The 25,971-nt window shown below is 45.7% G+C and overlaps 1 protein-coding gene across 1 annotated transcript in view; it reads right to left on the bottom strand.

Annotated features, from left to right (window-relative positions):
- TGFBR1 (transforming growth factor beta receptor 1) overlaps positions 1 to 24,970 on the bottom strand; it is a 28,316-nt gene extending 3,346 nt beyond the window's left edge. The window contains exons 1-6 of the mRNA XM_054991319.1: positions 24,797 to 24,970; positions 9,863 to 10,117; positions 8,640 to 8,882; positions 5,044 to 5,274; positions 4,375 to 4,542; positions 2,516 to 2,672 (exon numbers count right to left, since the gene is read on the bottom strand). Coding sequence (XP_054847294.1) covers positions 2,516 to 2,672; positions 4,375 to 4,542; positions 5,044 to 5,274; positions 8,640 to 8,882; positions 9,863 to 10,117; positions 24,797 to 24,902 — 1,160 coding nt within the window. The 5' untranslated portion in view covers positions 24,903 to 24,970. The remainder of the gene's footprint in view (positions 1 to 2,515; positions 2,673 to 4,374; positions 4,543 to 5,043; positions 5,275 to 8,639; positions 8,883 to 9,862; positions 10,118 to 24,796) is intronic.
- Between the last annotated feature and the right edge of the window lie 1,001 nt (positions 24,971 to 25,971).

Below are 25,971 nucleotides of genomic sequence, written 5' to 3'. Positions count from 1 at the left end.
TGGAAAGGTGCTTTCTTTAGCAGAAGGCAATAGAGAAACCAAAATTTGCCCAATGCCTTACCCAAAACAACAGCTACGGGGCGGCGGGGGGGGACACATTCAACTTTCTTGAGCCAGGCTCTGAAAGACGCATCTTGTCTTATTTCTCTGGCCACTAGAGTGCACTATAAAACTACAAATATAAAAAGTACATAGAGAAACGGAAAGCCAAAACTGAGAAGATTTAAATCTGTTGTTCACTAACAGCAGACAACATCTGGGCTATGCCAATTCAGACTGTAGGCAGGGGTTCTCTAGATGAAAACACTCCCTACACACTGAAGACAGGCTAGAGGCCTTCTTCCAATCATTACGTTCTCTATGTGCGTGGATTTTTTTAGTGTGTGGAAGAACGTTCTATCATGTCACCTCACTCTTGCATTCTCGAGTGGTTGACTAGTTTCCATTTCTTCTGCTATCTGTGAGAACAAGGCCTATGCTAAGCTTCTATAATCCAGCGACCCAACTGTTCTCACTTCGACAGTAAGATAACGGTGGAGAAAACATGCACCTTCTCTCTCCAGGGACCCAGGCATTTTTCTTTTTTCTTTTTGTAGAATAATTTTCATTATTAAATAATATAAAATATAACAAATATAACAAAAAGTATATATTGCAAATTACAAAAAAGAGACTATAAAGAAAAAACAGCTTAAAAAACAAGAAAAAAGAAACTTGAGATACTATTTCACAGTCCTAATTCTATAGCTCTGAAAATTCAACCAATACTTCAAATCTTCTAAACAAAAATTTCAATTAATTCTTGTCCGGCGCCCGCCCACAGCCCCCAGACGAGCGGCCCCCCTGGGCCCCTCTTACCTCGGCAGGGCCAGGCCGTGGGTCGGCGAAGAGGCGGCGGCTACGGCCGCGGCGGAGACAGCCGCAGTGGCAGCAGGGACAGCCACGACGGCGGAGACGGAGGCGGCCGCGGCGGCAGTGGAGACAGCTGCAGCAGCAGCGGAGACGGCCGCGATGGCGGGGACGGCCGCAGCCAAAGTGGAGGCGGCCGCAGCGGCGGCCGAGCACAGGGTGGTCAACACCCGACGTGCCCAGCTGCCAGGGTGGCGGCGGCGGCCCTGGGACGGGCTGCGGCGCGGGCACAGCGCAGCGCGGCCTCCGGGCGCCCCAGGACACGGCGGGCCCAGCCGGCGCTGCCTGTGGCCACCCCGGCCACACCCCGGCCCGGGACGCTGAGGCCATGTGCAGGCTCGCCTCCGCTGCACGGGAAGCGGGCAGTGATTGGGCCCGAGGGGCAACTGGGTGGACGAGCGCACGGGAGAGGGGGAAACAGCCAGGTGGAGGGAAACACGGCACGGGGCGGCAGCAAAGGGTGGGGCGGAGCCCTGGCCTCTGGCCCCACCTGTTCCAGGTGGTGGGCCTGGCCCTGGGGGCAGGCTCCTGGGAGCGGGGGTGGAGCTGGGAATAGGGGGAGGAATAAAGGAGGGCTCCAGAACCCAGGCTGATGAGGAGTGTATGGGAGCAAGGGAACCAGTCTGTAACTGCACTGAAGAGACAGCTGTCCCAAGGCGGCAGGGGCAGCCAGGCCTGGCACCTGCCCAAGTTCTGAGGCCTATTGGGGGGAGCCCTCGCCTACCGCAGGCCGGGGGGAGCCCAGCTGACTAGGCGGCCGGTGTCAGGGAAGGAGGTGTACCCGTTCAGGGGAGGCCAGGACGGCTACCCCAACCTCGCCGGCACACGCGGCCCCGCCCGACCCTGACAATTCTCATTATTGCTCCATTTACATTAAGTTATACAGCTTTTGCTATATTCTTCTAAACTTCTTCCACAGCTTATATAATATGCACAATGGGTCTTTTATTAATATAGTTTAATTATTAATATAGAATACGACAGTACCTTTTACCATATGTGGTGGACCTTTAAAATAACTAAAAATATTTGAAAGAAATACTTGACATAATGCAAGATATTTTGAAAATAAAATTTACTCTGGATCCAATGACTATGTTATTGGGTATTCTGTCCAAAAATTTCCCAAAACTTTTGGAAGAAATTTTTAATTATATGATAACAGTAGCCAGAGTGTTATTTGCAGCCAAACAGAAAACTGATTGTTGCCTTAGATGAGAAGAATGGGAAGATAAATTAGAGGATTATGCTATGGATGGCTAGATCCAAGCATTTTTCAGCTGTTTCAGTGAGGGCACTGCCCACCCACTCAAGATAATCCACTAGGCAGAGAGCATAAAAACAGATAAAAGATGTTTGTCATATATTTACCTATCTAAGAACCTGTAGCAACCAACCCCATCAAGTACATTAGGATGCACAGCAGCTGACTTCACACCCCAGTGAGGATTTCAATCTCGGTTTTCTCTCTGAACCTCAGGAAGGCCTCCTTTCCACAGGCCCTGTGAAGTTCCTACACACTTGCTACCAAGATTAAGCCAGGATTATTAGCCTCCTTATAATAAATAAAAATAATTTATTTTAAAAAGAGAGGGAATTCGCTTACCTTTTTGTTCCTACTCTATGGTTTGGGGCAATATCTATTGTGTCTGTTGCTGAATCGTGTCTTACTGCCAGACCTAGATCTGCAATACAGCATGTTCCATTTTTCTTTACTAATATGTTTTTTGATTTCAAATCTCTGTGAGCTATAGCTGGTTTTCCTGCAAGAAATCATACAGACAATATTTTTATGAACAGAAAGGTCTTGCATTATTATACATTCAAATTTACCATTGAGTTTCGGCTTGTTCCTGGTGTCAAATTAAGCAATTTGTGTAACCATACTTTGAAACCTGTGGACATTTTTGAAAACTTGTAAGGACTGTCACAGATCGGACTAACAAATGTTTGAAATAACCTATACAACATAGAAACAAACCAGATTACTGAGATAATGTAAGGCTTTTTAAATGCTTAAAGAAAATGCTACAAAATATTTTGTTACCACTGATACCCACAAAGTCTCTGTGTTTACTCATACTGAAGCCAGCTCAACCTGAAGGGTCTTAGATGAAAGAATAAGGTACCACGTGCCATACCAACAGAGTGCTGAGGCGTGTTCTTTGAGCTCCAGTTGCTGTACAAGCTACCAAGGACTCAGTAAAGTGTATGTAAGGTTGCTGGGTACAGATCAGGAAGCAGACTGTATCTTTAATTACTGGAACATCCACATGGAGAGGTACTATACAGGACGGGCATCTCTCATTCTTGAGCATTTCTTTTGTCCTCCTTTCTCTTTTGTCTACTGTAGCAAGAGCTCTCTCACATGTAGATCCCGCCCTTCCTCTGCAGAGCTCCTTACAGCAAACAGAGTTTCACCCTCTTCCCTTTTATTTGCAGAACAGTCCTGAGGGAGATCCGGCAGGCGGAGGCCAACCGGCCCACCATCGTCCTGCAAGCTGAGTGGAGATCTGAATCGGACTCTCCCAGTTCTAACGCAACGACCTAACCACTACCGGACAGCGGCTCACTGCAAGCAGTGGCATCCTACAGACAGACAAAAAGGGCAGATGGACTGGCTATTGAGAAAAGGGGGAAGAGACCCTCTGGTTTAATAACAATAACAATAACAATAACAACAACAACATTCGATTTATATACCGCCCTTCAGGACAACTTAATGCCCACTCAGAGCGGTTTACAAAGTGTTATTATTACCCCACAACAATCACCCTGCGAGGTGGGTGGGGCTGAGAGACCTCCAGAGAACTGTGACTCGCCCAAGGTCACCCAGCTGGCTTCGTGGAGGAGTGGGGAATCAAACCCGGCTCTCCAGATTAGAGTCCCGTGCTCTTAACCACTACACCAAACTTAACCACTACCATTTCATCATCCCGTGTCTGCCAATCCTAGCATCAGTTAAAAGGACCAACTTGTATTTGTTTTCTTGGAAGCAATTACAGTTCAGTCACTGAAAATTTATCCACATGTTTATGGAGCAGCATTTATTTAAAAGACCACTTCTACTACTGTAGTTAAACAGATATACAGAAATCAGGGATGCGCTCAGAGAGCACGTGCATTTGAGGTGGTTTTATTTCTTATGCCCATGAAAAAAAGAAATCTATAAATAACATTAGCTAAGCAAAAGTTGAGGTGTGTGTGTGTGTTTAAAACTTTAAAAAAGGGAAACCAAACCAAATTGTTTTAAGTAAAGTGAGGAACGGAAATGGGAACATACATAATACATCGTATCAGAAACAAACAGACTTACTGATTCATTAATAAACTTTACTGGAATGGATATTCCATTCCAGAAAGGTGGCAGCAAAACCTGAACTTCATATGATGTTTTTTTCTTCTATACTTTTCCAGTAACTGTTCAGCTATATTCCAAGCTACTGACTCTGTGTGGTAAGTTACCTTGAGTGCCAACAATTTCCATGTGAAGATGTGCGAGTCCACTGGCAGTAGACAAAGCTAGTTTTATCATGCCTTCCACAGTAACCGTGTACCTGTTCAGGTAATCAAAGAGCGATCCATGTTCATGGTAATCTGACACCAGCCACAGCTGTGTCCATGTACCGTTGTCTGAAAAACAGAAATATCATGTTCTTTAAAGCAAAAACAAAACTGCAACAACTCTCATCTTGTCAGCATTTTCCAACTGCACAACTAAACAAAACAAGGAACTGCAAAGCCTGCAATGCCACACACTGTTAAAATGCTTAAATTCCATTAATATCAATCAGATTTACACAGCCGACAGATGAAGTATCATAGACACAGACCATATGCTTGGCTTGGAAGCCAGAGAAATACTCTTTGGTCAGCCTTTACTTGGCTTACGGTAGTATTTTACACAAGAGATAGGAAATTATTCCTCATTGCAAGCATTTGTATCTTCTCCACAGTTGAAGAATGGCAGAAATTATCTTCTGTTCAAAGACTTCAGGGCTCATTCCAGTAGCACCTAACCAAGCTCCAGCATTATGCCTGACGCATGCCAGTGGTTACTGTTTCTCATTTACGATGTGCAAAGAGGTGGCATCCTGAATCTGACATGCAAAGCAAATTAGGAATTTATCAAACCTTTATTGTCTGCAGCTATAAACCCAAGAATATTTTCATGGCGTAGCATAACAGTCTGATAGATTTCTGCTTCACGAAACCAGGAGCGCTCTTCTCTTGAGGAGAAAATCTTCACTGCAACTTCTTCTCCTCTCCATTTCCCTCGCCAGACTTCTCCAAAGCGACCCTTTCCAATACTTTCTTGAAGTACAATTGTTCTTGCAATTGTCCTTTGAACAAGCAACGGTAAGCCTACAAAATTAAGAGTTGTTTTAGAACTGTTGGTACAGAATTTTCAAACTTGAACATTTCATTAAAAAACCTTACGACTAAACTTATCTGACATTCCACAAAACTGTCAAGGGGTTGGATATTACCGCCATTCTTCTGACACAAGGGGGAGGGGGGGATTTTGTTTGATGCCCCCTCCTCACCGGAGGTCCCACTCCATGGGCTTTCCCCCCATGCAAGATCCTAATCCACGATGGGGTTAAAAGAAGCAGCTGGAGAAAAGGAAACTAACTGCTCCTACCAGCAGAAGAAAAACAGGATCCATCCTAATATGATTATAAAGGAAGTATAATCTGATTACTACTGATTACTGCTAAGTTCATTTTATTACCCCCCCTCCCCACACACATTAGCGCCACATGGGAAAAATTCCTTTGTTTGAGGATGTTTATGCTATTTATTCCAATAAGTAACAAAAGGGAGCCACCTCTGCGCTATTTATTCCAAACAACAACAAAAAGCAGCCACCTCTGCCACGGCTGATCCAAATTTCCTTGTCCGCTGCACTTATACTGATCCAACTGATCTGTCCATTTACTTTACAAAAAGGCAGATAGAAGTTTTCTAATATAAAATGCACTTTAAAATCAAATGTGCTTTTTTCAGCCCTCTACAATACAAAATGGGCTAACACAAGTGATGCCACAGAGCATGGCCATGAAACCGAGACGCCTTAGCCCACTCCATCAAAGAATTAAATTTTGTTGAAAGAGACGGGCTTACAGAACTGGGTTTACAGAATATCATGTACAGTTCTTCCAATAAACACATAATTCCCACATATAATGCTGGATTTAAGGGCATGTCATATTTAAATGACATCTGATTTACTTTTCCCTAATCAAGCGTTTTCGTTCAAATATTGTTGGATAAAATTAACATGGGGCACTTTTAAATACTGTTTATTAATACCAGTCAAAATAAACATGCTAAATCAGATCATGCTCTTTTTAGGGCACTGAAAAAATTTCCAATTCGTATTTTTTCTTGGAGAATCCACGTCACTGTGGAGATGGCAGCTGTTCAACTGCAGGCAATCTTGGAAGAGACTAATTTGAAAGACCCAGATCCATCTGGGTTCAGGCCTGGTTTTGGAACAGGGACAGTGCTGGTCACCAGTAAACAGGCCTCACTGGAACCATCCTTGGTAAATTTCTGTACTGGTTTCTTTGAAAGAGGCATTAGGAATATGACACTCAAGTGGTTCCAGTCCAGTCTGGCTGAAGGCGGTGCTGGGCATTCTTGTTTGGCTCTGTGGTCTTTGCAACTGGCTTAGTACTGACCCCAGGCCTTTTAAAATCTATGTGAAACCACTGGAAGAGGTCATCCAGAATTATGGGGTTAAATGCCCTATGACTCAGTTAATGTACATTCCCCCTTCCTTTGCATTCAATTCCATGAGGCAATGAGTGGAATGTGATAATGTTTCAGGGTCAAACACTTTTTTGTTCTTCCAGGCATTTTAAGATGTTGTTTTCTAACTTCCTTCCTTGTCCATGAAATCTGATCCTTATCTGCCCTTTTCTTTGATTTGTATTATAGGCTTATGCCTCTGACAGTTAACCGGCCAGTTATTTTCAGACTAGCAACAAAGCCCGTTGTGGGAAGAAATACGACAGGCTCTAGAAAGGGGAGGGCGGTCAGGCAGACATTCCCTCCTCCTCCATCACTGATCCCGGACGGATGAAGGCGGGTGGATGGGTGGGGCAGGCACGGCCAACTCCTCAGCACCTGATCCCGGCCGAGTGGAGGGAGACGGGCACTGCCACCTGCTCTGTGCCTGATCCCAGCTGGGTGAAGAAGGGATGGGCACTGCCTCCCACTCTGCACCTGATTCCAGCTGTGTAGTGGGGACGGGCATTGCCACCTGCTTCATGCCTGATCCCGGCCAGAAGGGGAGGCGAGTATTGCCACCTGCTCTGCTTCTGATCCAGGCCGAGTGGAGGTGGGCATTTCCTCCTGCTCCACAGCTGATCCTGGTCAGGTGAAGGGGTGGGCATTACCACCTGCTCCGCTCCTGGTCCCACCTGGGTGATGGTGGGGTGTGGGCACTGCCACATGCTAAGCTGTTGATTTCAGCCAGGTGAAGGGGGGAGCGAGCATTGCCTCCTGTTTTGCTCCTGATCCGAGCTGGGTGAAGAGGGGATGGGCATTGCCACTTGCTCTGCGCCTGATCCCAACTGGGTGAGGGCAGCAGGCGGACATTGCCACCCACTCTGTTCCCAATCCCAGCTGGTGAATATGGGGGGTGGGCATTGCCACCTGCTTCCCTCCTGATCCCAGCTGAGTGAAGGGCAGGTGGGCATTGCCACTTGCTCCACTCCTGATCCCAGCTGGGTGAAGGTGGGGAGGGGGCAGGCATTGCCGCCTGCTCCCCGCCTGATTTCGGCCTGGGCTTCTTGCCATGGCGTGCTCTGGAGGTCTGGCTGCCTCATCTGGGCTTCCCTCCACAGCACACCAGGGTAGGAAGTGAGTTGTCTTGAATACCTTTAGCCTTTTATATAGTAGGATTGGTAATGAGTAACCTCCTATGCCTTACAAAACTAAATTGATCAATATAAATATCATTCTGTATACTAATACTAATAATTTTTATACTAATAATACTAAAATCACCAAGATTTTGTGATCTACATTAACCCATGATACAGATCATGCAATTGATTTACACTTGTTCAGCACACTTTCAACTTAAAAAAAAATTCAGATGTTACTGCTGGGTTTCTAGTCACTTAACTCCCCTCTTTAGAAACACTACTGAGCTGACAGGTTCTCTGCAGCATCAGACGTACACTGAGAATACCACCTTCCTTAGACCCAGGAATCTAACGACTGAATAAGGTTTGCATCATTTACATGTATGGTCTTTGTAATCTCTGCCTACAGATCAATAGTGGAATCAATGTCCTGATGATCTTCGGAGATCTTTCCAAATTTGCATTCTTACATGACTAGGATGACATTCAGAACATTACTTAGGAGGTTCTCCTCTTTCTTAGCAGGTCCAAAGGCGGTGGGGTCACTGGTCCATTTGTCCATGGAGTCTCCTTGCCTAGTTTTTTAATGCACAATACGTTTATGGAGCATGACAGTGGGATCCTGCAATTATCTAGAATATGCAAATATCAAATTATATATTGTACTACAAGGGATTCTGCCTCTAGCTACAGAGTTCACAACTTCCCAGTGATGGAAGTCCTAACTGTTATTCCTAAAAAAGCCCTAATTTTCCTGTTATATTTAATCAACTATTGTGTCAGTGTATCGCTATTAATTACACAGCCTTTAAAAAAAATTTACTGGTATGACTAGAGAAACTACGCTACCTGATCCAGAGCCTGAAGTAGTCATATCATAAATTAGATCTTTTAAAGTGGTGCCCTCAGATATGAAGGGGCGATCCATGGAAGGATCTTCTTCACTTGGAACACGATGGTGTATGACAGTACGATTGTGACAGATATACAGAATCAACATGAGTGAAATGCAAACAAAACAGACTGGTCCAGCAATCACAGCAGCCAATTCCACTGGTCCTAAATTAGAAGCAAGCTTTCCTGGTGCAGGACCTACAAGTGGGTAGAGGGAGAGGGGGATAAGGAGACACGAAAAGAGGTGGGGGAAATGTGTCAATAAACACACGACGGTATAAAACTTCACAAAGATTTTGTCCCTCCAATTCCCACAAGCCGCACAGTGATGGCATACAGCCAGCAAGGAACACACTCTGGGTCAAAAAAAAAAAGGATATGAAGAAGAACATGCTCTGTGTGAATGACAGTTTGTTTGAGGGAGGAAACTGAGCTGTTTTAAAGAAAACATCTCTTGCCCTTCTTTCTTTGAGCTAAAATGAGAATACATGTAAGAAGTATTAGTAAAATTAATTTGATAAGTATGTTATTAATTCTGGGAAGAAATATCAGTAAAACTAATATAGTATGTATAGATTATAGAGTAATTAGGGCTTAGAGTAAGGATTGCTATGTAGGGATGCTTGATTGTCTAATATAGGATAGGTTAAGTAATAAAGGGGGAAGAGGGTTGGAAAGCTGTTGGAAGTCAAGAAGGAGGGGGGAAGGGTGGGGGTTAGGTTAGATTTAATCAGATAGGGTTTAATTGAAATATTGTTTGAAATTATGCTCACCAATAAAAAAAATTTTTTTAAAAAAAGAGAATACATGTAAGATTTCATTTTTATTTTACCGCATTCATACCCCATGCCCTTCTCTCCAATCGAAATCCAAAGCCGCATACGACATTCTCCTCTCCTCCCTTCTATCGTCACAGCAACCATTTGAGGTAGGTTAGGCTGAAAGCGTGCGACTGGCCCAACAGTGAGCCTCCGTGGCAGAGTGGGGTTTCAAACCTGGGCCCTCCCAGATCCTAAACACCACACCAAGACAGCATTTCACGACACTATTTATGTAAACAAACTTCAAGGTGCCTGGGCTATTCCACTTTCTGCTCCCATTTTATCTGAACTAATCCATCTTCTCTCGTATAATAGGAGTTATACGTTTTAGACATAGATACACACAAACGTTATTACCTGGTGTTGGAATTGGAAGGTCTATTTTATTGCAGAAATCTTTGTCACAGCAATGAGGCACAGTAGTAACGCCTTCACTTGTGGATGAGGGAGCACAAATAAACGGCCTGTCTCTGGGAATCAGATCAATTTCTGCTATGCACATGCTATTGCGGATTATTTTGTCTCCGTTCCGTGTCACTGAAGTAATGCAGAGCCCATCTGTTGTACATGTAAAGTTCTCTTTCGCACAAACAAGGCAAACACACTGTAAGGCTGTAACAAAGAAAAAAGATTTTAATATTAGTTGCGTTAAAAAAAAATGTTGAGGCTATAAAATTAAGTGCTTCTAAAATACGTGTTCTTTCCTAACTGCTAATCTATGCCACTACACAGGGCTTTTTCTCTGGGAAAAGAGGTGGTGGAACTCCGTGGGTTGCCCTCGGAGAAAATGGTCACATGGTTGGTGGCCCCGCCCCCTGATCTCCAGACAGAGGAGATCAGGGGGCGGGGCCACCAACCATGTGACCATTTTCAAGAGGTTCCGGAACTCCGTTCCACTGCGTTCCAGCTGAAAAAAAGCCCTGCCACTACAAATCCCTTACCAGTTGTGTGTCAAGTCACAACTGACCTATAGCAAACCCATATGGTTTTTAAAGCAAGAGAGTGATTTGCCATTGCCTGCCTCTGCAGAGAAACCCTGAGCTTCCACGATGGTCTCTCATCCAAGTACTCAGCAAGGCAAACTCTTGCTTAGCTTCTGAGATCTGATGAAACTGGGCTAGCCCGGACCAGTATGTGATGTATTATGGTGTAATATCAAAAAAGCCACTTAAGTCACAGTGTAGGCCATTTTGAGTCTACTTTGGGTAGACGAAAGTAGGTTAAAAGTACTCCAATCAATCTTCTCCCTGTCAATGTGACCGAAGCAGCTTAGATACCACTAAAACCACTTTACCCAATCAAATAACTCACATACCACCCAAATCATGTTAGAAAACCTTATAGAGCATCCAATATCTCTGCAAGGTTGCGGCATTCTTCATGTTCTCTAAAACCCTGTTCCATTAAATAGGTGTGACCACCGAGAAAGCCCAAGCAAAAACAATTCACATTGATCTGAGCGGAGAAACCGTTAATAATTTCTGGTCTGACAACTGCAGCTGCCTTGTGGGCACGAAAGAGTGGAGGAGGTCCTGTAAATGAGAGGATCCGAGGTCATGAAGTGCTTTGAAGTTAACAAAAAGCACCCTGAATTGTACAACAAAGCAAGATAGCAGCCAATGCAGCAATCTTAAAACTTCTGGGTAATGTGTTCAAATGCTTAACCCTCGTCAACAATACAAATGCTGCATTATGCACCAACTGAAGTTTCCATGTTAATAACAACAACAACAACATTCGATTTATATACCGCCCTTCAGAGCAACTTAATGCCCACTCAGAGCGATTTCCAAAGTATATTATTCTCCCCACAACAAACACCCTGTGAGGGGGGTGGGGCTGAGAGAGGTCTGAGAGAGCTGTGACCAGCCCACAGTCACCCAGCTGGCTTCAAGTGGAGGAGTGGGGAATCAAACCCGGTTCTCCAGATTAGAGTCCCGGCACTCTTAACCACTACACCAGACTGGCCATTTTAATGCCAAATCCATATACTAAGAGACTGAGAAGAAAGGCATGGTCTACAGAACTGAAAGCCACTTTGAGCGAAATTAATACAGCGGCTATTCTAGATTGAATGAAGTTCTAATTTGTCCAGCATTGCTATGTATAACAAAAGATGGCTGACTGCCAGTCACGTGAGCAACAAAGCCAACCTGGACACCCCTACCATGCCAAAGTAGAAGATAACATTCGCTACTCATATCTGATGAATAGATCTTTGACTCTCGAAAGCTCATACCTTAGGAATCTAATCGGACTTTAAGATGCTATTGGACCTGGATCTTGCTCTTGATGTAGACCAACACCCACCTGAACCTATCTGCATAAACCTTGTCAAGGATTGTTATAAATTCAGGCAGAAAAGAATTATGTATGACAACTGTTTCCTATAGATTATCATTGTCAGTGATTAATGAACAGTAGCAAGGGGAAACAAAAGAAACAACTTAAAAGATTTAGAAAAGCCAACATCAAATAATTTGTCAAAAGATGAGTTTAGGTTCATGCCTATATATGATCTCTGAGATGCGTTGGCTGCTGCCTGGGCGAGCGGGAGGGCGCCTTGCCGCTGCCCCGCCGGGGGAAGCCGCCGCCGTCCGCCGGGCTGCCCGGCTGGCACAGGGGCCTCTGAGAGCTGAGCTCGGGCGCGGGCACCTCGGGGTCGCTGCGCCCGTCCCGTCCGGGGCCCCGCCGCCCGCTGCTGGGCAGGGCAGGAGTTGCTCCTGCCGCCCGGCGCGCTCATGGTCGGTACAATTTATTGCATTAACTGATATGTGAAATTAATAGCAGCTGTCATAAAATAGTAATCTACAACTCCTGAGGTAGATAGCCCAAGACAAGAAAAGCCCTGCTGGTTCAGACCAAGAGTCCATTTATAGTTCAGCATCCCGGATCACACAATGACCAACCGGTTACCATACTGGGCACTGAGGTCTTGTTTATCCCCTGATGTTGTCTCTTAGCTCTGGTATTCAGAGTTTCTTTTAGTCACCCTGGCCTTTAAGACTTACTGCCGCTGAGGCAGCGACGCCGGGGTTGAGCAGGTGGGGGAGAAAGCTACAGGCAGCCCGGCTGTAGAGGGAGAACAGGATCCTCCCATGATTCTAGCGCCCCCCCCCCGCAATACTATTCCTATTATCCCTCATATGTAGTTTTGTATTTTTTCAATCTGACAGATTCAGTTTCAACTGCACCCATTCCTGAATTATGTGTTCATCTAGTCAATATTACACCCTTTTCTTCCCCTCCTTGGGATGTACGTCCACCACAAACGAGACCAGCACAGATGTCCTGTGTAGCATCTACCGAGCTACTGAATGAACTTTTGTCTTGGTTCACATAAACACAACCTAGGTCGGGTTAGGAATGGAAGGCTTCACCACTAAAAACAGCACACATTCTGTTCTTTTGGAGCATCAATGAAAACATAAACTATGACCGAACGCTAGGCGGTACAGATTTGCATCCCGATACATTTCCCATAGGAATGCCAACCCAGAAGGTTGCATGAACATTGATGAGTAAAAAGAATACTGAGGATTTCAGGCTCCATGCACTCAGTAGCAAACGAGATCTGCATACTGGGAGTCTCACATTCACTTTGCTTAGCACCTTCCCACACTGCTATGGGGTGGATTATATTTGCCTACTGTTAATTACCACAGCAGCCTTTGTTCTCCAGCTCCACTCCATGTCGCGCAGCCAATATGGTTTTATCACACTCTTCATGATCAAAAAGGCTATGAACCCGAGGAGCAATCCTTTGCCATTCCTAGATAACAATTATCCAGACAATGAAGATCTCCGAGGCCTCTCCCGGTGAGGGTCCCGCTGCGAAGACAACTAAGCAGGACACACTGCTATCTTCCGAACCTCATTAGCACAGAGACACAGCTGTGCAACAAGTATTTATCGAACAGCATTAGGAATGAAATTCAGAAAGCAAGGTAGCTGAAAGACAGTTGCCAAATCTCTCGTTTTACCTGGCCTTTTGTGCTAAGAGTTGCACCGACAGGCGGCAGCATAGATGGTAGAACCTGCCTTATCACAGCATACCCAGGGATAGGCAAGAGCTCCACTGGTTAAACAACTGTCTGTTAAGCAGATTCCAACAGAGCTGAAGCCCTGTTAGAACAAGAGCTGGAAATGCCACAACAGAGCAGCTAGATGTACAAGGACCAGTGCAAGCTGCTGGTCTAGTGGTTGGCCTGGCTCAAGGACAACACCACACCGAGACCAGGATGCCTCACTGCCTCCACCTCAGTTGAAGGGCTGTCTGGGAAAAGAAGGGAAACACAGAGACGCTACTGTGTAGTGTGCAGCAACGTATCTGAGAGAGCAGCATCATGCAGGTGCTCTTCGCTCTCCCTTCCCCTACCTACACTTTGGGATTCACCCGCCGGGAGAGATAATATAGTCCGTGGGCCAGGGCTCAACCCATCTTGTGTAGGGATCTCTTTTTAAAGTTTGTGTGGCTCCAAGGAACCAAGCTCTGATCCTGCAAAGCACACGGGTTCATGAATGCTGGCTGTATGTAGAAATGGTTAGAGCGACGTGCCTGGCCTCCACCTGTAAATGTGCAGTGCATCTGCCACCTGCTTTACGCAAACTTATCCTTTGCACCCTGGGAAATACCACTAGCAACTCTTAAGTGAAAAAGAAATGAAGAGTTTTGCTACTACAGACTAACACGGCTAACTCCCTTGGATCTATTAAGTGAACAAGGGCTGCTAAGCCAACATAATTACGTACTGCAGGAGGGCTGGGGAGGGCATGTCAGATCTTGGTAAGAATCAGAGATTGAGGAATGGAATCTTCCCTCCCCCCTGCTTACCTATGCAAGGTACATTGTTCCTGAAGGACCCGTGGGGGTCTGAGAGAACAAGTGGTAGCAGCATATTCTTCCGATCTTTGTTATCAGCCTTGTGGATGCACGCAAAGTGCTCCATTTTTGTGTAAAGTGCCCTTTCCTACCAACAAAATTCCTATTTATTTTTATTTTACTTCATTTATACGCCACCTTTCTCCCTAATGAGAACGCAAAGCAGGTTACATCATTCTTCTCCATTTTATCCTCACAACCATCCTAAGAGGTAGGCTAGACTGAGAGTGTGTGGCGGACCCACACTCTTTGTGTGTTCTAAATGTGGACAGCATAACGGTAGAGATATATACAACACGCCCTAACGCATGAAAGATGAATATCCTGGTAAGGGTGATGTCAATGCAGTCATGGCTCAATGGAAGAGCATCTACTTGGCATACAGAAGACCCCAGGGGCAATCCCCGGCACCTCCAGCTGAAACGAGCAGAACGTGATACGAAAGGACTCTGCCTAAGACCCTGGAGAGCTGTGGCTAGTCTGAGTAGGTAATACTCACCTTGATAGACCAACGGTCTGATTCATTTTAAGGCAGCTTCAAGTGAACCACGATCGGCTATAAAGTTTGTTGGAATTGTCCGGTCTGTCGTTGTTGCTGTGTAGATGAGATAGGAGACTTTACATGTTTCCTCCTGTGTGTTCCTGTGTGTGTTGAACTCCTGGGAGTTCAACAGGATTCTTTTTAATTACACTCCTTCTCTTGCTATCGTGATATTTATTATACATATACGGGAGGCGGGAGGCAGAACTCCGCGCTGAGAGGGTGCAGGATCCCTTCTAAGTTGTGCTCCTCCTTTGACACACCTCCAATGCAAAGCCCATTTCTGGATCTTATGTGGCATAACTGCACCAGCATCACAATCACAATACCAGAGGAGTTAGCCGTGTTAGTCTGTAGTAGCAAAATCAAAAAGAGTCCAGTAGCCCCTTTAAGACTAACCAACTTTATTGTAGCATAAGCTTTCGAGAACCACAGCTCTCTTCGTCAGATGCATCATCACAGAGAGCTGTGGTTCTCAAAAGCTTATGCTACAATAAAATTGGTTAGTCTTAAAGGTGCTACTGGACTCTTTGATTTTACAGTCGCAATAGTATGGCAGTGTTCTGGTGGCAGCAGGGGCAGCCTACCTTGAAAATATGATGGCGTAGGAAATAAGTTGCCCCCTAAGCCTCTCCAACAGGACCACAGGATTGCACTGTTGATGCCTGGCCAATATTTGACCAGCCAACTGACTATTTTTTCAACCTGTCAAGCAACCAAGCAGTCACACTCCTCTCAGTTAATGGACTCAGAAGAGAGTAACTATGCTTATAATTGCACTGCAAATCTACCTGTACTGCACGAGGGCTGGAAATGAAGTAATTGGGTGCCCTGCTGCATCACACCACTTCAGCAGAGACAGGAACAACAAGACCACTTAAAAGGTTCAGGCTAGCAAACTGCACGTCGTACCCTTGGCAGAGAGGCCAAAAACTATCTTTGCATCTGTTGTTAGCAGCTATTAACTTGGATTTTCTGTTTGCTACCATGCCTGTTTTATATATTTTTTCAATAGAAGAGCAGTACAGCAGTTTGTAAAATAAATAAATGATTAACATAAATGTCTCAACTCTCAAGCGTTATTCAACATATTGCTACCCTGACAAGACAGCAACCGCTTTTCTGCAGAATCATTTTGGCAGCAAGTTAGCAGTATATCTAGCCTATCTTTACAAGATTAAATTTTAAAAAGGACTTCAGGCCCCTGGTGAGAAACAACCATAATAATTGTAGCAAGTATCAAAGAACCTAATTAGGGCAAACAAATTATGAAGAGTGAACTAAATTATCGTCCAATTATTAACTGAAACAGGGTTATACCAGTCAAAAAGATCCCACGGTGACATCTCCAGCACTGTTCAGTCTATGGAACAATGGAAGACAATGGCTTTCAAACTAAGTTCTAGATCATGCTGGAATTCCTTTGAAGCTTAACAGCAGTTCCTCAATGCATTTATACACGGCGCTTATAGCCTGCCTTTCCTTTTAAACAAGATTCCCTAAATGACAGCTTGCCCATCACGACTGGCCTTCTCTTGCAACTGCAGGGAATAGTTAGTAACTCTAAGCCACATTCACGTCAACCAGAACAACACCAGTGCCCAACAGGCCTGCCCAGTATGCATTTAAGACCACCACACCACTCAATATGCTGACATTTCTTAGTGGACAAGTCAATGCGGCAAACGGTTCAAAAGGGTTCATCTGCCAATCTCTCTAGGAGAAAAATCCACAATTACAGCCTCAGTGTCCAAGCCTAAAGCCCCAAAGTGTTAGCCTAAAAATAGGAGAGCAACCTAGTCACATTGTTCACCCAAAAGGTAAAGTTGGAAACAGGATAGTGTCTGCCTATAGAATCTGGAAGCAGATTTGTTTAAATGGGAATCAAACCTCCACAGATTCAAAGCCATCCGGCAGTCAGCTCTCTTTGATTCATAAAAACGCTGGAAGCAAAGGAATCCATTTCTCCTGGTGGAATTTCACCAGCCAGAGGGAGCACAGATCAAACTCACAAAGATTACACTCCTCCTCAAGTACATCCCTAGTATCAACAGGCAAGACAGACTGAAACTGTTGTAGGAGAGATATCTCATATTGTCTTGGAACTAGCAACACACACCTCAACTTGTATGTAATTAACTCTGCCACACACCAACATACACCAAAGTAGGTGTTAAATACAAGGCAGCTCAACTCCAGATGGAGACAATTTACTTAAGGTATTTAATATACTTTTATATCACACTCTTCCCAAGGCAGCGCATGAACACAAACAGTAAAACGAATAATGATCCACAAATATAATAAAGCCTACCCCCAAAACAGAACAGCAGTGGAAAATTAAAAACCAACAGCAAAATTAAAACACCAGTAGCAGCAGCATATGCAAAATAAAAGCACTACTAAGAGGAACAACAATAACGACTCACAATCTCCGATAAGTCATTTACTACCGAGAGTAGGTCTATCAGAGAGACGTAATGATAGCCAATAATAATTGCTCCCACCAAGATTACTGTCACGGCATTAAGGAATTCAAGCATAAATCAAGCATCAACCGTGTGCTAGTAATTTCCCCTCATATTGCATGATACTAAGGTTGCCCATAAACTGAAGAAGGGAATGGTGGCGCAAAATTGCCAGCGCAGACAATTCAGAAATGAACTACTTCACTGCTAGAACACATTATGGATGATGGAGACCCAAAATATACCCAGACCAGCAAACGGAGAAGAGGCAAGAATCAGGTACCAGCAAGGCGGCTCATACAGAGCTGCGGGGCCATCTAAGCCCTGTAACAGGAATATGGATTAGAGCACATTGTCCCTTAGTGATACACGTGTATTCTACTTAATTTTGAATGACTTTTAATGTAGTTTTTTTAACAAGCTATAGAACCACACAGATGTTCTTTTCATCTTTTGACAGCCAATTAAAAAAAATAGACAGGAGCAGATAAATGGTTCTCTGTTAGAATGCACCAACGATGATCAGCTCACATAACTTTTCCTGTCACCTTCTAATGATTTGTATAGCTTATTTTGCACCTGGACACAGCATCATTTTTTGCTGGTAGAATGTCACGAGTGAAAATCTGAATAATTAGCTAAATCAAAAACCAATCATAATTATATATTGTTATCACATGTAAACGATCTTAGATTTCTTTGCAGACATCATATGTCAATTATTATAAAAGATCCTAATCCAGATTAACAGATCAGCGTTTTGCTGAAAGAAATCTCATGAAGATCTAGGTGAGAAAAATCATTATTTGTCTGTGCTTATTGAAAACTAGCAACAAAGCCCGTTGTGGTGGGAAAAATACAAGAGGCTCTAGAAAGGGGAGGGCAGGCGGGCAGGCAGGCATTCGCTCCTCCTCTGTCATTGATTCCAGCTAGTGAAGGAGGGGGGTGGGCATTGTCTTCTGCTCCATGCCTGATCGTGGCCATGTGAAGGGGTGGGGGGCTTTGCTACCTGCTCCATGCATGATACATGCCGGGTAAAGGGGGGGGCATTGCCTCCTGTTCTGCACCTGACTACGGCTGGGTGAAGGGGGGCAGGCATTGCTGCCTGCTTCGAACCCCAGCCACCTGCTGGGTGAATGGAGGAACAGGCATTGCCTCCTGCTCCGCACCTGATCCTGACAGGTGAAGATGGGCGGTGGGCTTTACTACCTGCTCTGCTCCTGATCCCAGCTGGGTGAAGGGGGTGTGGGCATTGCCACCTGCTCTGCTCCTGACTCCGGCAGGGTGAAGACAGGGTGGGCATTGCTGCATGCTTGGCTCCTGACTCCGGCAGGGTGAAGACAGGGTGGGCATTGCTGCATGCTTGGCTCCTGACTCCGGCAGGGTGAAGACAGGGTGGGCATTGCTGCATGCTTGGCTCCTGACTCCGGCAGGGTGAAGACAGGGTGGGCATTGCTGCATGCTTGGCTCCTGACTCCGGCAGGGTGAAGACAGGGTGGGCATTGCTGCATGCTTGGCTCCTGACTCCGGCAGGGTGAAGACAGGGTGGGCATTGCTGCTTGCTCAGTGGCTTATTCAGGTAGGTTGAAAAGGGTGGGAATTGCCACCTGCTCTGCTCTTTATCCCGGCTGAGTGAAGGGAAGAAGGGCATTGCCTCCTGCTCTGTGCCTGATCCCAACCAGGTGAAGGCGTGAGGTGGGCATTGCCACCTGCTCCACTCCTAATCCCAAATGGGTGATGGCGGGGGCTGGCCACAGCTACCTGCTCCCGGCCTGGGCTTCCCATCATGGTACATTTTCTGGAGGCTACACCAACTATTATGGGAGGCAAAATTAAAGTCTAATTCTTAAATATTTGTAAAAATATTTTGTAAATTTTTATCAAGGTTTTAAATATTTAAAGGGCAAATTGCTCAGTGTTAATTATACAAAATACATACTAAGGTTCTAATACATAATACAATTCCAATATACTAAATCAATGACCATAGTAATTCTTAATTTTAACAGTCCAACTGGTGTAGATATCAATGATTATTTTGTTATTTCCATTTTCAGAGTGTAGACCATCCTCCAGGTGGAAATGGAGCTGCGAGTCGTCTTCCAAGAGCAGCCTACGGGTCTTATGCCAGCTGATTATCAATTCCTGTTTTACAAAACAAGCTTCCTTACGGGCATGATATTATGAACTATAATAAAGACATAATTTAAATATCCTGTGGTCTACAATAATCTCCACAACATTACCACAGGATATTTAAAATATGTCTTTATTATAGTTCATAATGGTCATTGATTGAGTATATTGGAATTGTATTATGTATTAGAACCTTTGTATGTATTTTGTATAATTTACACTGAGCACTTTGCACTTTAAATATTTAAAACCTAGATAAAAATGTACAAAATATTTTACAAATATTTAAGAATTAGACTTTAATTTTGCCTCCCATAATAGTTGGTGTAGCCTGCTCAGTGGGTGGAGGCGCCCCGGTTTTGTCAGTCCACGTTTTCTGGAGGGACATAGTGCCTTGCCTAGGCTCCCCTTCGTAGCAGCGCCCTCTGGTGGTGCACCATGGTATAAAACGAGTTGTCTGAAATACACTTACTCAATTATATAGTAAGATTCAATGCCTTTCATAGCAAATCTGATTTTGAATCCATCTTAGATTTAATTGAGAGAGGTTAGGTGAATTAATCCTTGTTGCTTATATTTATTCCATTCTTATTGGGTCTATCAGTCCTTTATATTTTGATATCTTGCTTTATATAAAAGATTACAGATTATTTCAATAAAAATAAACATAAAACTCTAATGAGAAGTCTCTGTGTGCCTTGGTTGGGCGAGGAAAGCAAGGAGAACTCATATAAATTATTTTTACTAATTGACAGGCTCTCCAAAAGAGATAGCTCTGTTTTAAGTCTCAACAACTAAGGTCTTGGAGCTGCTCAGAATTAGGATATAAATGTTGACACTGGATAGTTAGAAAGCCTTGGTGAGAGGCAGATGAGCATTTCATTACACTCCACAATGGAAAAGGGCCCTTTCCTGGGTTGCCACCCATCTAGCATCAGATGGCAGGGCACCCAAAGTATGGCCTCTGAAGAGAGCTGGAGTGTACGGGTAGACTCGTACGGGAGAAGGCGGTATGTTGGCCTCAAGCCATATTAAAGGTCAATACCAGCACCTTGAATTGAGCCCAGAAGCAAACTGGGAGTCAGTGTAGATGGAACAAGAGTGGAATGAGATGGTCGGTATCACCCACACCAGTCAGCACTTTGGCCACAGCATTCTGTACTGACCGTAGCTTCCAAATAGTCTTCACAGGCACCCACTTGTAAAGTGTATCGCAAGTATACACAGTACAAAAGAGAGGGAGAGCTGCCAACTGCTACGCTACCATACTACACCTTTCTTTTGTTGTTTGAGAGGTAAAAAAAAATACAAGGTGGAAGTTCAAAACACAAATGTATTAAAACCAAATTATCCTATTTGAACGGCGAGTCTCATGCAGTTACACTAGGACTAGTAGCATATTTGAATACTCTGTTAAACCTTTTAACACTGAAAACACTTAACTCTTCAATAGTGTATTACCATCATTCACATTATAGCATATCAACTGTGGATAAAACTAGTCACATTTAAAGAATAAATATATCCTCAAAAAGCCTGCAAATGTCTACAGTATACAGAGCAATTATAACTAATTCTATAAATTATCTTGTATTAAAAAAATCTTCAGTCCACACAATTTTAAGTTTAAAACTTGGACCTTAAAAGTATCTCACTGATTCTAGGCCTTTTCTCCCAGTGCTCTAAAAGCTTTCCAATATTTGTGTTGGAAAAACTGGAAAAAGTCCTCGAAAAAAATTCCTGTCTTTCCAGTTCTTAGCAGTTCTCCCCTGCTACCCCCAAAAGATTCTTTAACATTAAAAGGCATTGCCCCTAAAACTTCTAATGTGTAAGCTTCATGTATTATCCTTGTAATATATGTCTAATGTAATACATGCAATATACACGTAACATATGTATATGCAACACATTCGTAAATTTGAGATGGCACGAAAAAAATGGTAGAAACACTGTCGGTTCTCTGCTACTTCAAAACAAAAACACCTGCTTAAAAGTGAAACAGTAACAAATTTCTACTGGGAAGACTGGTTATTAATACTTCAACAAAGTGTATGTTTAAATACTTGTCATGTAACCACAGCATATACTATTTTCATGCATATGCTATTCATAATGGGGTCTGTGGATCCGGTGCAGAAGAAAAAGCCCCAGAGGAGACAACTGTTCATAGTGAAAATGCGTATTTATTTTACAGCAGTTGCTAAATGTATCACCACGGCCAGCTCCATGAGCTTGTATATGACTGACACCAGTGTATCATCTGTTTTCTCAAACTGCTCAACACCACTCCAGGTGGGTGCCTTACAGTGCAACCCTAAACAGAGTTAGGATTGGGTTTAGACTGGAGTAACTCTGCTTAAGATTATGCAGTTAGTTATGTTTTGGCATGCCATATTATGAATTACGTTTTTGCACAGGAAAAAGGAAACCTGATCTTACACAGATTTAGGCACAGGCTGTAATGAAGATGCCATTTTCTACGTCCCAATCAATGTAGTCAATTCTTTCACTTGTTTTGCACAGGAAAGGACTTGCTAGATGCTAGAGAATACACACACACACACACACACACACACACACACACACACACACACACCACACACACGTATCGGGGATTCTACTGACCTGCTGGGACAATTTCTCCCTGAATATTCCCTATCAGAGCAAAGCCAGGCTACGGCAAAGTTGTAAGGAACTGAATTGACAAGGAACTGGATGTCCCAAGTTTTCTAGAAAGCTGGGAAGGGGGAAAGGAGCTCTATCACAAGTAAGACGTGGAGCCATCCCATCTGCTCTAAAATCCCTCCTCTCCATTGTATGTGTGTGTGGATCAATTCAGTGGTGAAGGAAGCAGTTTTACTTCATTATTACTGCCCTATTCATTTATAGCTTATCCTTCTCTCCCATGGACCTCAAGGCAGCATACACTGAGCACCCAGCCAGCCTCTCATCCACCAGATTCCCATCCGGTTGTGCTTTTTTACAACTCATTCATTTACTATACTTATACCGCATTTTCTAAATAAATCAAATTTTTTTTACTTAACTTGGAAAATAGTTAGGATACAGCATGATCTGAACCCCTTAATGCAGCATTCACAGCACCACAACAACACAACACCATACAATTATAGTGCTTAGATTACATGTGTATCTGAGAAGTTTGCATTATACTAAAATGATAATACAAAAGAGTCTTTGTCCACTGATTTATGCCACTGAAAACACTAGAATGCATACTGGGGCTATAATTTTTATGCTGAGAAGATGTTCATGAAAATTCAAAACAACGAATGTGGTAGGCTTGAAGTCTGCATATAACTATGATGATCCATCGCCAGATACGAGTATTAAACCACTGAAGTGTACCATCCGATTCATTATTATTTTGCAATTAGTTGGCACAACTGTGAACTATAAGAAAAAAGATCTTGGGGCATGGCGTATAAAATCAATGAGGATCTGTGCTTCAGATCCAAACAGTAAAGCATTAGATTCACGCTTGTTATGATTCTGTCTGTCATGAATGTGCAATATAATTAGATGGTAGATTTGAGGCATTTACATGAGAAAATACCAGGATCCCGGCTTCATAAGTAGGTTTTTGTGCCAGAAGGGACATTCAATCCGTGATTTTTATGACACCATGCATGTGGCATGTATGTATGTATAAGATTTAGACTGTCGATGTAAAATCCACAAGGATCCGTGACTCACATCAATGCTTTGTGACACACCAATCCAGATCATCCGGATCTATTTATTTTTATGATGTTGCCTGTGGACCCAGTGGTAATTTATAGTGATGTACCTGCAAAATTGATCAGGATTTTGAACATCCATCCCACGGTTCTATATTTTTACATTACATCAGAAATGCTGGATGAAATTTGTCACGATACTGCTGGTGGGCCTAAACATATGACTGTTTATATGACTGATTTGCAACATATCATTTTTAACCTTGAAAAAAGCACAATCAGTTGTACGTTCAATCTATATTCTTTGCTCCAACGCAGTGCCACAATATGTTGGTTCTCCAAGTGTCACTCTACAGTCCCTAGGCAACAGTGTAACTTCTGATCAGACAGTGGCTTTGGAGTGTCTCAAATCAAAATCACAAGGATTCGTTCTCGAGATCGACAACTCTACATCGTGGTGGGGCAACAAAATGGCATATCTGTAATTTTTGCCATATAATTTGGGGCAGAGATGCAAGCTCTGACGATGCGATGTGTTGCATATAAAATCAAGTAAACCCAAGAGGATTCAGGCTTCAAATTTAAATTTTCCACCACATTCAATCCACAATATTCACCATGCAAGCTGTTCCCAGAGACATCAGCTTTGATCACATAGCAAATCTGAAAAGACTGCCTATAAAAACCCTGGAAATGCGAGTACCTATTCCTCAAACCTACATTTGGCCATACTCAACATAGCAGATCTGCGATTTCTGCAGTGTAACCAACTGGCAATAAAAGCGGCGGCTTTACAGTCGATTTCTGCGGTCCTTATAGACAAATCACGCATTTTCACGTTTCCTGGAAAACTGATGAGGATTGGGCCTGAAACTTTCTTCCAAGGGAGAGCATTTCACATGACGGGGGCGGGAGCGAGAGCCGCTTCCCTTGCAAACTTTCTCCTGCCTCCTCGTCCCACCCTAGAGGACGACGACAGGCACTCTCTGCCTCGACCGCGACGGCTCAGCTGGGCCGAAGCAGGGCAAGACCCCCGGAACTGGCCCCGGCCAGAGGGACCGCCGTGCTCCGGCCACCGATCGGCTGGGAAGGGGGGGGGACCGGTGGCCGCTGACCCTCCGGCCTCAGGCGGGGGCCGCATCTGCGCGCTGCCACCGGGCAGATGGGGGGCGAGGGCCGGGGGTCTCGAGGGTCTCGCGGGGAGGCGCCGCAGACAACGAGGCTCGCCCGCGCGGCGTCCAGGCGGGGCAGCGGCCGAGGAGGGCGACCCGGGGCCGGGCCGGGGGCACCGCGGAGGCCGGCGAGGCTTCCAGGGGAGAGGGGAGGCGCCGCCCGCTCTCCTCCGAGGCCGGCCGGGCGCTGCGGCGGCAGCGGAGGCGGCGCGGCCTTTGTGAGGGAGGGGGGGGAGGGAGGGGGCGGCCCGAGCCGGGCCCCGCGGCGGCGCCTCCTCCTCCTCCTCCTCCGCCTCCCCGGGGCGGCCGCCGCGCAGCGCCATGTTGCCGGGGAGCAGCGAGGGGAGCCCGGGCAGTCTCGGCCCCCGCCCGGCCCGCCGCGGCCACTCACCCGTCGCCGCCTGAGGGAAGAGCAGGAGCAGGAAGAGGGCCGGCGCCGCCCTCCAGGCCGGGCTGGCGCGGGGCCCCGGCGGGCGAGCCGGAGGAGAGGCCGCCATTGTCCCGCGCTGCTCCCGCCGCCGCCTCCGCGCCCCGCAGCGCCCGAGCGAGGCCGCCCCAGCGCCACGTCCCGGCCCCCTCGTGGCGCGCGCCCCGCGCCCCGCCTCCCCCTCCCCTCACGGCGGCCGGGCGCCCCGCCCCCTCGCGATGAATGGCCGGGGGCGGGGGAGCGGCCCCCGGATTGGACGGCCACCCGCGACCGGCCCCGCCCCCTCTCGCCCGCCCGCCCGCGCTGCAGGCGCCTCCCGAACAACAAACAAGAAGCGCGCGAGCGGCGGCGGAGAGACGGGCCGGCGCGCGGCCGGGCCGAGGGGACAGCGCGTGCACGCTCGCAGGCCTGGCCCCGCTTGCCCCCCCCCATCCCCATCCCGCCCGGAGGGACTCGGGAACTTCGTCGCCGTCCTTTGCCCGGCCGGCTGCTTCGGGGCTGCAGCGAAGGAAGGCTGTGAAGGGCCGGGCCGGGGGAGGGGGCAAGGCCGGGCGCTCTGTGCAGATCTTGGGGAGTTAGCCGTGTTAGTCTGGAGTTGCAAAATAGTCAGGAGGCCAGTAGCACCTTTAAGACTAACCAAGTTTACTGTAGCAAAAGCTTTCGAGAACCACAGCTCTCTAACTCAGATGCATCTGACAAAGAGAGCTGTGGTTCTCGAAAGCTTGTGCTACAATAAAGTGAGTTAGTCTTAAAGGTGCTACTGGCCTCCTGACTGTTTTGTAAATCTTGAAGGGTCGCTTCGTCAGATCGAATGGCCCAGCTTGCAGCCTTCATCGAGGCAGCCAGCCAGGCACGGTGCTGGCTCTGTCCAGGTTTGCAAAGCACAGCAGAGGAGATCAGGAAACTCTTGGAGTACAAAGAGAGGCACGCACACAGAGCCTCGTTGCCCCACGCTGTTGCAAGACCACGGAGGGCAGCCGGACTGCCTGTGCCACCACTCCCCGGTCGCTGGCTGCCTTCTGTGATGTGCACCCTAGCAAGTGTGCAGAGTGTTTCCGGGCCGCATTCAGGGTATGCCAGAGAAGTCCAAACAACCTGCAAAGACCTCCACCAATATTCTCAAGTAAACAGAGTTTGTA

The sequence above is a fragment of the Eublepharis macularius genome, chromosome 11 (assembly GCF_028583425.1).
Source record: "Eublepharis macularius isolate TG4126 chromosome 11, MPM_Emac_v1.0, whole genome shotgun sequence".
NCBI classification, from domain to species: domain Eukaryota; kingdom Metazoa; phylum Chordata; class Lepidosauria; order Squamata; family Eublepharidae; genus Eublepharis; species Eublepharis macularius.
This window is presented reverse-complemented; position numbering and strand designations above follow the sequence as displayed.